This window comes from Schistocerca piceifrons, chromosome 9 (assembly GCF_021461385.2).
Source record: "Schistocerca piceifrons isolate TAMUIC-IGC-003096 chromosome 9, iqSchPice1.1, whole genome shotgun sequence".
Classification (NCBI taxonomy): Eukaryota; Metazoa; Arthropoda; class Insecta; order Orthoptera; family Acrididae; genus Schistocerca; species Schistocerca piceifrons.
In genome coordinates, this window is record NC_060146.1 from 60204284 (window position 1) to 60216678 (window position 12395).

At 38.4% G+C, this 12395-nt stretch overlaps 1 protein-coding gene across 1 annotated transcript in view; it reads right to left on the minus strand.

The window, feature by feature from the left end:
- The window catches only part of LOC124717126 (15-hydroxyprostaglandin dehydrogenase [NAD(+)]-like), an 85292-nt gene that overhangs the window by 14829 nt on the left and 58068 nt on the right, over positions 1-12395 (minus strand). The window contains exons 3-4 of the mRNA XM_047243862.1: positions 9968-10091; positions 8593-8699 (exon numbers count right to left, since the gene is read on the minus strand). Of these exons, the coding sequence (XP_047099818.1) occupies positions 8593-8699; positions 9968-10091 (231 nt within the window). The remainder of the gene's footprint in view (positions 1-8592; positions 8700-9967; positions 10092-12395) is intronic.

Below are 12395 nucleotides of genomic sequence, written 5' to 3' on the forward strand. Positions count from 1 at the left end.
ACCCATCGTTCTACCATTCCTAGACCGGCAAGGGAACTTGCTGTTCCAACAGGACAATGCACGTCCGCATGTATCCCGTGCCACCCAACGTGCTCTAGAAGGTGTAAGTCAACTACCCTGGCCAGCAAGATCTCCGGATCTGTCCCCCATTGAGCATGTTTGGGACTGGATGAAGCGTCGTCTCACGCGGTCTGCACGTCTAGCACAAACGCTGGTCCAACTGAGGCGCCAGGTGGAAATGGCATGGCAAGCCGTTCCACAGGACTACATCCAGCATCTCTACGATCGTCTCCATGGGAGAATAGCAGCCTGCATTGGTGGATATACACCGTACTAGTGCCGACATTGTGCATGCTCTGTTGCTGTGTCTATGTGCCTGTGGTTCTGTATGTATCTGACCCCAGGAATGTGTCAATAAAGTTTCCCCTTCCTGGGACAATGAATTCACGGTGTTCTTATTTCAATTTCCAGGAATGTAAGTGAGTCTTCAGTTAAGCATGTATTACCCACAGGGTTGAATCCAATAATAACTCTGAAATCCAAGGTTGATCACAATATTTAGTAAACTATGACCAAAGCTATACATACATTAATAAGCTTCCATACTCATGCAATTCCAAGACAAAGGTGTTTCTATAACATGGCATCTTTTATGTTTTTCTCAAAAGCTAGAAGATAGAAGAGAGTCAAAATCAATTTTAAAAACTCATGAACATTACTGTTTGGAAATTCTTGATATCAGTGAGACTTACTACGCAAGTTCCTGATATAATATTTAGATGACACTGCAAGCTTTTTAATATGGTGCAAAAGTCTGGAAACTGAAAATCCACAGATATTCAAAAACAAACTAAAAGATCATGTTACATATGTAAATCCCAATTAACAGGAATGTTCTAATTGATCCAGTACACAGGTAGCTGGTAACTGTAGTGTTTTGCGTACAGATACAGATTCTTCATATGAAGAATTAGGAAAAAAAACCAGATGAATAGCTTAAGAGTAGGTTATCTGAATTTGTTGTGAGTACACTATATTTTTAAAAATGTAGGCTGTAGTAGTTGTTCTGCCTACTAATTTTTAACATGATTAATTTCATGTCCCTGAAGGCTGAAATTTAGGAGCGTATTATATGACTGAATCAGTATTAGTGAGTCAGTACCCTCGCTGCTGAAAACATTGAATTTAAATCTGATGCCTGCCTTCTGTTAAGCCAAGATTTCAGAAGTACAAGGGTTACACCTACATCCAATCTACACCATACTATGCAAAGCACTGTGAACTGCATGGAAGTTAAGTTACTCCTGATAACATACAAATAAAATAATAATACTGTTAGAAAAGATTTATTAGAAAAGTTATAGAAGTGCATGTTGGTATCAATAATCTACATAACCACAATTCACATTTAAGTGTGTCACTCTCCTTAATGGACTGAAATTCTTTTTGAACAGTTAACAAATAATTCTCTTTATTCGCCCATTAACTATGTGCATTGTATGAATGTAGTCAGTTAATAGCCAGGGCTAATTGCTATAAAACTTCTCATATTTAAGTTATCTACAAATTCATGTCCCTCACTTTGATATGTGTAAATAATATTACTTTCTTACAATCAGATACTCTTTAGTGTTTAAAAGCTATGTGTTATTAATAACTTTTATTTATATTTTGAATTTATGGAATTTCATAAGTTTCTTTATTATACCGGGCAATGCAGTAAAAAGTACTTTGGTTTGATGATATAGACTTTTTTCATGAATGGCTTTCTAATGTGTGTTGCAATGGAATTGGTCAGGGCACCTCACTCTCTCTCTCTCTCTCTCTCTCTCTCTCTCTCTCTCTCTCTTTCTCTTTCTCTCCTCCCCCCTCTCTCCCTCCTTATCTCTCTCTGTTTTACACACACACACACACACACACACACACACACACACACACACACACACACACAACTACTAGACACTATTAACACAAGATTTATTAGCAAATTAATTTGAAACAGTACCTCTAATCTGAAACTACTATCATTACTCATATTTATATGATTCATTCTGGAAATCTTTAATAAGAAATAGTAAACTGTATTAGAGTCTTTGAATGTAAAGTTTGATGAGTTCAAATACTTCTGGGCTGTGAGATATTGTATCTTTGTAGTTAATCATTGTGTATCAGTCTGTAGTAGCACAGCTGCAGCAGTTAGTTGTAAAATGTTATTACGGAAGTAATACTAGTGTCGCAGTGAGTTACAGAGGAATATTGTGAAGTGTCTGTCATGAGATTGTAATGTTGAAGAATTGAATCAAATTGTGAAATTATACTGAAATATGACATGAAAAACAAAAAGGAGGATAATGGAATGTAGTTGAATTAAGTCGAGTGATGCTGAGGGAATTAGATTAGGATATGAGAGGCTTAAAGTACTAAAGGAGTTTTGCTATTTGGGGAGCAAAATAACTGATGATGGTCGAAGTAGAGAGGATATAAAATGTAGACTGGCAATGGCAAGGAAAGCGTTTCTGAAGAAGAGAAATTTGTTAACATCGAGTATTGATTTAAGTGTCAGGAAGTCATTTCTGAAAGAATTTGTATGGAGTGTAGCCATTTATGGAAGAGAAACATGGACGATAAATAGCTTAGGCAAGAAGAGAATAGAAGCTTTCGAAATGTGGCTACAGAAGAATGCTGAAAATTAGATGGGTAGATCACATAACTAATGAGGAAGTATTGAACAGAATTGGGGAGAAGAGGAGTTTGTGGTACAACCTGACTAGAAGAAGGGATTGGTTGGTAGGACATGTTCTGAGGCATCAAGGGATCACCAATTTAGTACTGGAGGGCAGGGTGGAGGGTAAAAATCGTAGAGGGAGACCAAGAGATGAATACACTAAGCGGATTCAGAAGGATGTAGGTTGCAGTAAGTACTGGGAGATGAAGAAGCTTGCACAGGTTAGAGTAGCATGGAGAGCTGCATCAAACCAGTCTCAGGACTGAAGACCACAACAACAACAACAAAAATTCATTGTACAACAGAGTTCTTATTTGTCAATAACTGACCCAATCATACCTGTCAGTTGACAATAAATAATACATCGATCCATAATACAAGTACTGACAAAGATCTACAAGAACCAGATGAGCACAGATTTTTGTTTTTTAAGCGTTATTTCTAACTTACTTCTCACTTAAAATGTTTGCACACACTTAGTGTTACTTCACCAAAGGAAGTGTACAAGAACAATGTATGACTTTCAATAGTTACAAAGGATGGGTTTGTGATAGCATATCTGTGGAAATCATCTCTGTTTCTTGTTTTGTAGTAATGAACATGATTGCTCAATGCTGAAAATATATACTTTAATGCACAAGTGTGATTATTTTAAATTTTTTATATATTTCCTGTATGGCTTTCAATGGGGAACTCGTTTCATTATACCAATAGCCCCTTTTTGAAATTAGAAAGTTTGTTTTTCTGTACCTGTATTTCCACAGTAAATCATGCCATAACTAAGCAAGCAATTCATATAAGCATAATAATGAATCTGCTTCCTGAGACTGCAGCCAGACCATGACAGCATTAGGAAGAGAGTCACTTTTTCCTGCACCTAAATAGGCGAAAATTACTTCGAGCTTAATTTGAGGTATAGTACAGATGTACTAAAACTTATCCTTTAGGGTTATCATTGACAAAGCAGACTTTCTGAGCCACAAGGCTAGGGCTCATGCCACAAAGAGGCCTCTTCCATAGTAATTTTATAGAAAAAATGTCAGCTTCAGTACTGCAATGTAGTTGTAAAGCACATAAATGTAGATTTTATGGGCTCACTCAGCTGGATCCACCAAAATAGCTGAGTGGTTAGTGTAAATGGCTGTCATTACTGTTGAGGTTCTCTCCTTGGTGGGGGAACTGACACGAGGTTTCCATTTCAAAACAAATGGCATTATGACACTGCGCTCTGCTTAAATTTATGATATCATCTCCCATTTGTCAAGCCATACCTGTTAAACAATGACTACACATTAAAATTCAATGGAGATATTCATAACTATGCATCAAGGCAGCAATCTGACCTACATATGATTCAGTCCAGAACTACCTGCTACCAAAAAAGTGTTTTAAATGTTGTAATACAAATGTATATTAATTTACCAAATGAAATCAAAGCAACAAAGAGGCCTGCTCCATAGAAATTTTATAGAAAAAATGTCAGCTTCAGTACTGCAATGTAGTTGTAAAGCACATAAATGTAGATTTTATGGGCTCACTCAGCTGGATCCACCAAAATAGCTGAGTGGTCAGTGTAAATGGCTGTCATTACTGTTGAGGTTCTCTCCTTGGTGGGGGAACTGACACGAGGTTTCCATTTCAAAACAAATGGCATTATGACACTGCGCTCTGCTTAAATTTATAATATCATCTCCCATTTGTCAAGCCATACCTGTTAAACAATGACTACACATTAAAATTCAATGGAGATATTCATAACTATGCATCAAGGCAGCAATCTGACCTACATATGATTCAGTCCAGAACTACCTGCTACCAAAAAAGTGTTTTAAATGTTGTAATACAAATGTATATTAATTTACCAAATGAAATCAAAGCAACAAAGAACCCAAGAGCCTTCACACGTAAGTTAAAAAATAAACTTGGACCATTGCTTCTATGCAGCCGATCATTTTTTTGAAAGGGGTTAAAACTGTAAACAATTTATGATAAATGTTCAATTAGGTCTGAAAATTATATACTGTGCATGTCTAAGAAATATACTGGATTATTATATAGTGTGCATGTCTATGAAATATACTGGATTATTTTACTATTACATTTGTATTGGCTGTTTGTATTTTACTATACAACATTTGTATTTACTGTGATGTTAAAGATAGCTAACTTCCCCATTACAAAATAATGTAAAATCAATTTATTGAAAATTACTAGCAAATATGTTCTCTTGACCTGTCCAATATCATATGTACAACCGTACAGTTCTATGATTTGTATTAACTGTTTTGTTTAAGATAGATAATTTCCTTGCTACAAAATAATGTAAAAATAAATTTGTAAAAATTACTTGTAAACAGCTCTCTTGAGCTGTCCAATATCATATGTACAGCTGTGCAATACTATGATTGCCTGGATCAATAAAAATACAATACAATACAATAGGTACACTCAGTCTTATGTTGCCAGTTGGGGTGTTACAGGAATGAGAAGCAGCGGCTGCACAGTGTGGGAAGTTTACAAAAGGCTGGAACACTAATATACTGAGCACGTACCCCTCCATACCGCATGACAGCACAAGGCAGAGGATGACACGGCTGTCTGTTGACATCCCTTCTGCCTTCAGGACCTGGACGAGAAGCTCTGTTTTCATTCAGCTGCATTTTTCAGTGGACAGCTTATATGAATTAAGTCAGCATTCACCTTGCCTCAAATTCCCTTTGGCACCTAATCACATTCTTGACACTTCAGTGGGTAGAGTCACTAAGAAAAAATTTTACTGAGTCTCAGTGGTTTGAACCAATTTCAGTTTTGTGGAAAGCTAATTATTCCCATACCTCATTTCATACAAACCAAGCTCCGTAATTACTTTTGGCTTAGTGTTGCTGCCACACACAGATTCTTCATCTCTTGAAGTTGGGATAAACCATTTTCAGAGAGGCTAACTTTATTCATTAACAATGAATTCCAAGAAATTTATATGAAAGCTTAAGATCTGTAGCATCTGACAGATAGCTTACTGACTCATTTCGTCATAGCTAGGTCATGTGACAGTCTTGAGCATTTTCGCAGGAGACTCGATAGTCAACTACAGAATTTAATTTTCCTCAAAAAAATTGTTTTTTGCAGGAAACTATATTTTATCGTAATAGTTACAGTACCATACTACCAACTGCAAATAACTTGAAGCATTTGTCAACATAACTATTACAATATGATGAGAACAGGGGATGACACACACAACTTGTAGGATGGCTGTACCAGTCATAGTAGGTGCATAACAGAAATGTGACAGACTAAAATTTCATTTGTAATAAGATTATTTTCTCTGTAATTAGGTACTACCATAAAATACAAACTACTTTATGTGAAATGAATAGCGAAAGTACCAAATAAAAGTTCTTTTAATCTCATTAGCTTAGCACATCACAAATTGTAGGCTATAGCAAGATTTTATTGAATTATATCAAAGTGGTCCCATACTCCAGGAATGAGTGTAGGGGAGCATAAGCAGGAATCCTATATCACAGTTCGTTGAAAGGCTCTAATGGAGATAGTTTGACATTGTCTTCCTCCAACCTCTTATGAAGTGTGCCTGTGGCTGTGTTGTGTGCCTGACTTCAATATGTGCTTGTACGGTCTACTCTCAGATTTGTGTTCCTTTGAGTTAAAGAAAGGGAAAAGGTGAAACACAGTCAGATAGCCTGCTCCTCTCAAATAGCACCAATGAGACAACAGAGTTTAATTTCTCCATCCAATGGACGGCTGACCGTAAACATCATCACATGCCTTCACCTCAATACACACTGAGGAAAGGTTTGGAATTTAATCCAAAGACTGGTGACCGGGAACATTACACCACCCTGCTTCTCCACTTTGCTGTAAAGGCAAATGTAGAACTGCCAATAGCACATAACATACCAGGATGGTTATGCACTCAAGTGCCATCCACATGTGAGGTTAACTTGGTGATCTGATGGGAAATGTTGTATCCAATGCAACAAGGCCATTGGCACACACATGCCCAATTCCCACAAGGATAATCTCCCCACCACCTCTCCCCCAACTCTGCTACAAAATTAGTTACAGCTTTATTTCACCATCTGTCTAGAAGAGAGAGGAAATGCCAGGAAGTTCAGAGTCAAAAAGACGTCTTCTCCAGGAGCAGGGACCTTCTCAAATTCAAACTCTAAGGAATGGAACTGCCATGGCTGCAAAAGTGTCAAAATGGGGAGATGAGGAACATCTTGGTTCAGATGACTTATCACTATGTACAGAATATGGGAAAATACTCATGTTTGCTGATGACACCACTTTATCAGTTAATAATCTCTCAGGGAATGTGTCAAATGAGGCTGAAAATAAAGCTTTTGCAGATTTGACAAACTGGTTTGAAACCAATGGCCTTACAGTCAACATAAAAAAGACAAATTACATTCAATTCTCTTCTAACACAAATGTTACTAATGAAATGAATCTAAAAATGAGTGAGCACAAGATTTTGAAGGTTGAGTCCTCCAAATTCTTGGGTCTGCATACAGATAGCAAAATGAAGTGGCACCACCATATTCAAGATCTGTGCAAAAGGCTAAGCTCAGCAATGTTTGCCTTAAGAATAATATCAGACACTAGGGAAATGAGCACAATAAAAATTGCTTATTTTGGCTATTTTCACCAACTTATGGCCTATGGTATAATATTTTTGGTAAATCAACCAATAGCAAAAAAGTGTTACATGCACAGAAGCGAGCAATAAGAATTATGTGTGGAATACATCCTAGGCACTCATGCAGGGATCTGTTTAGAGCTCTACAAATCCTTACAACACCTGCCCAATATATTATTCCCTGATGTGCTTTGTTTCAAAAAATAGCAACTTATTCAAAATCAATAGCTCAAACTACAGTTATACCACCTGAAGGAAACTGGATATCCATTATGAGCTAAAAACGAAAAGCATCGTCCAGAAGGGGGTTTTATGCTGGGGCACCAAAATTTTTAATGCCCTCCCACCGCACATTAAAGAAGTGGTGGGAAACATGTCAAAGTTTAAAGAAAATCTGAAGCAGTTCCTTTTAGATGAATCTTGTTGCAGTATTTATGAATTTCTTAGCACAAATGCATAGAATCTCTTGTTCGTGCTTAAACCTTACTGTGTGACCTCTACAACTGATTAATCATACCCTGCAAGTACAGTGTAACTTAATACAATGCCCAAATTTATGTATGCCTGTATAACTTTAGAGCAATACCCAAATTTATGTATGACTGTATATTCTTTCAGATGTCCTGTATCTTAACTAATATGTAAGGCTATATGCTAAACTTCACAGTTTCTTTAATCTAATGATAGGATCAATGTAACTGTGCACAAAGCAATAATCTGTAAAAATCTTGACTCGTTCTATATCCAGGGATGTGTTCCCATATGGCTCTATGGAACACGAAATAAATAAATGAATAAAGACATAAGGAATAAGTTTTACCAGCTAATTCGAAGGTGGTTTTGAAAGGTTAGAATGCTGACTGTGAGTCACATTTTACCCAAATAAGCCAAAACAATAGCTTTCAAAACTCATATTGTTGAACATTAATTATATCGGTCAGTACTTTAAAAATGTCACGAAAATAGTGCAGTAGCTAAGTTAACGTAATCTGATGTGAAGTTTTCTGAGCAAACGGTGTTACAGATGGCACCTCAGTTTCTAAGCTGATGTATAGATACTACTAATGCAATGAAATGTCAGATGCTAAAGATGCATTGTACTCAACGAATTATTTGGTTGTGTTTGGAATGAAGTCACACGGCGCCATGTGTTTAAATTAATCATCGCATACAGTAATTTTACGGCAGCAGCCACAGTACTCACGATGTTGATGTCGATTTGCTTTTCCCACAAGGAGTCTCGCATGATCCCTGCATTGCTGACGACAATGTCAAGGCGCTTGAATGTCGACTTGGCTGCCTTAAACACCTCTGCAAAGAACAGTCAGTCACTTAGTTACATGTTCCAGTGATCATTTACGTGATTTACATAGAAATGATGGGAAGCAAATCATTTTTCATTTTGTATATAAGAGATTTGTTTGTACGTATGTTAGGTGGTACCAATTTAGAGAATATTAAATATCACAGACGTAACATATTAGTCTGTCATTATTCATGGAAGAATTCTGATACTGTGCAAGGAAAATAACGTGTCTAGAATGAATCTTCATTTTACAGTAGAGTGTGCACTAATTTGAAATTTCCTAGTAATTAAAACTGTGCCGGCCGGTGTGGCCGAGCAGTTCTAGGCGCTACAGTCTGGAGCTGCGCGACCGCTATGGTCGCAGGTTCGAATCCTGCCTCGGGCATGGATGTGTGTGATGTCCTTAGGTTTGTTAGGTTTAAGTAGTTCTAAGTTCTAGGTGACTGATGACCTCAGAAGGTAAGTCCCATAGTGCTCAGAGCCATTTCAACCAATTAAAACTGTGTGCCGGACTGCAAGAAAAACCTGGAACCTTTGCAGAAGTAAAGCTGCGATGGCGGGCCATGAGTTATGGTTGGATAACTCTGTTGGTACAAGACTTATCCATAAAAGGCAAAGGTTCCAAGTTTAAGTCATCATCCGGCAAACAGTTTTAATGGCATCTACTATGGCCCCATTGATCCTATGAATCCCATATTGTACGGCTGTCCAACGTTTCCGAGTAATGCAAACAACAGTATCACGGATCTATGGATGTTGGATCCAGATGAAAGCGAGTAACAGCACCAGAGAATCCTAAAACACACTTGCGATATGCCATGGTCCTGATGCTGTCCGATTCCAACATGTTCTGGAAGATGTTTCCCCTTCTTACCCACAGTAAAACACGATCTTCCTTCATACAAATAACAATTTCTGAATGGGAAACCCACTGCATAATCTTTCCACACATACAGAATGTAGATGGCTTCAATACTACCTACTTCATACAGTTACGCTAAATGCTAATGATTTGCATATCCAATCATACAATTCTGACATTTGTTGCAAGCTGCCTTCACGGTGCCGCAGTTGTAACAGCCACATTGTATAAAGTTGACAGATGAAAAAACACACATCAGATCTTGAAACTGTATAGCTAAAGGCAACTATGAACGGAGATGTCTAGAGGACTCCTTTATCCAGAGCTGGACGTCAGATGACTGATGACGATAATGGCGCTGGAAAACGACCTTCCATTTGTGACTTCATTGGCAGCAAGAGCACTTCTCACCTTCCAGGGAAGCAGAGTTGGTGACATCGGCTTTGACAAAGATGGCGTTCCCCTTCCCAAACTCTTTTTCCAGCTCGTCCACTGCCTTTTTGCCAGCCGCCTCATCAACATCTGACAGCACCACCTGAAACCAGTCGAAAGTAGATGGTGTCAGCTTGGATCGACTGCAGAGGGAGACATGAATGCTGATAATAATTTGTTACATCCAGACGCCAACGTTAGGAGAATATTCATTCAGTCATATGAATGTGGCTTAATCTGATTATTGTCTGGAGGCCATGTAAATATTTTTTATTTCCATTCACTGATTAACGTTTCATTTTCACACCATGCAGGCAGCATCGTACAGAGATATCTTTAATGATTAACCTGGTTTCAGAGAATTGTTTACTTACATGTGTACGATATACAAAGATGGGTGGTACATCAAAAATAGATACATTGTCCAACTTAAAAAGCCTGCATTGTGACTCGTGAGCACGCTAGATGGCAGGCTTGTGATGGCAATCCACAAGATGGCAGCACTGCATGAGGCGAGATTTTGTGTGTTAGAATACGCGAAGTGTTTGTTGGTTACGAGTGTTCAGTGTGCATTCATCGTAAGCAATCACAGAAAATGTTGACTTGGTCACCAAAGCATTCTGGGTTGGTTTCGCCAGTTTCGTGATACTGAGTGACAGTGCAAAGGGAAAACAACAGAACGAACATGTGTCTCATAGGTGATCGTGGCGGGCAAGAGACAGAGCTTTGTGCCACAAAAATCAGCTGTGCATGCAATCCGTGAACAGAACTTTCTGCAGAAACCACTGTGGAATATTTCGAGGCGGTATTTTGCATTTCAACCCCTACCACTTGCATCTGTTACAACATCTGACCAAGTTTCAGCCATTCTGGTCTATTTCTTTGTGTTTGGCATTCGTGAAAATCAAGGAAGTCGAGTGATTGTCAAAAAATGAATGAAAAAGAATTTCGTGTGGTGATTAAACATTACTTTACGAAAGGCAAAACGTCTCAGGAGACTAGAGAGAAGAATGATAAACATTATGGTGACTGCACCTTCCGTTCGAACAGTTTATAAGTGGTTTCAAAATTTTGGAGTGGCCATGTGGGCACAAGTGATGCTGAACTTTCTGGACGCCCTGTGGAGGTTACAACCCCAGAAATCATTGATAAAATCCATGACATGGTGATGGATGACAGAAGAGTTCAGGTGCTTGAGATTGATAGTGCTCTGGCCACCTCAAATGAATGGGTAGATAATATTTTGTATAAACATTTGGACATGAGAATGCTATCCACAAGATGGGTTCTGCGATTGCTCATGCTTGACCAAAAATGGAATCATGTGAAGTGTTGCGAGGATGGTTTGCAGCTGTTCAGGAAGTATCCGCAGGACTTTAAGCGTCGTTTTGTCACTGTGGATGAAACATGGATACATTACTATACTCCTGAGACCAAACAACAATCTAAACAATGGGTTATGGCGCCTGTCTTTCGGGATTCGCAAGGGATAATCCTCATCGAATATCTGCAAAAGGGTAAAACTATTACAGCTGAATATTATTCATCGTTATTGGACCGTTTGAAAATCGAGCTGCAAGAAAAACGCCGGCGATTGGACTGCAAAGACGCCCCTTTTCATCATGACAGTACACCAGCACACGCCTCAGCGGTTGTGGTGGTAAAATTAATGGAAATAGGATTCCAAAGCGTTTCAAATCCCCCCTATTATCCAGACTTGGTTCCCTCGGACTACTGTTTGTTCCCCAATTTGAAGAAATGGCTGATTGGACAAACATTTTATTCAAACGAGGAGGTGATTGCAGCAACTAATAGCTATTTTGCAGACTTGGACAATTCCTATTATTCAGATGGGATCAACAAATTAGGACATCGTTGGACGAAGTGTATAAGTCACAAGGAGACTATGTCGAAAAATAAAAAAGGTTTGCCCGAAACACGTAAGTAGTTTTTATTTTTGCATGGACTTTTCAAACACCCTTCGTAAATCTGTAAAGATGTATGTTACGCGTACACTTTATAACAGACTATAAACTACCAATGTTCAAAACGATGCGGCAGTGTTACATTTAAATAACAGTCTACATGTTTGATGAAGTCTGCGTGAAAGTTTCATGAAGCAAGATTCACGCGAAACCGAGATATTACGACAAGACTATGGAAAAGATATCTGGCAAGGTACTCCTTTTTACAACTGAACATGAATTTTCATGACGTTTGGTACCCTTTCGCATGTGTTAACAGATAAACTCTCGTGTGGCGTATTTAGTTATGGTTGGTTGGTTGGTTTATTTTGCAGAGGGGACCAGACTGTGAGGTCATCGGTCCCATCGGATTAGGGAAAGATGGGGACGTAAGTTGGTCATACCCTATCAAGGGAACCATCCTGGCATTTTCCGGAAGCGAT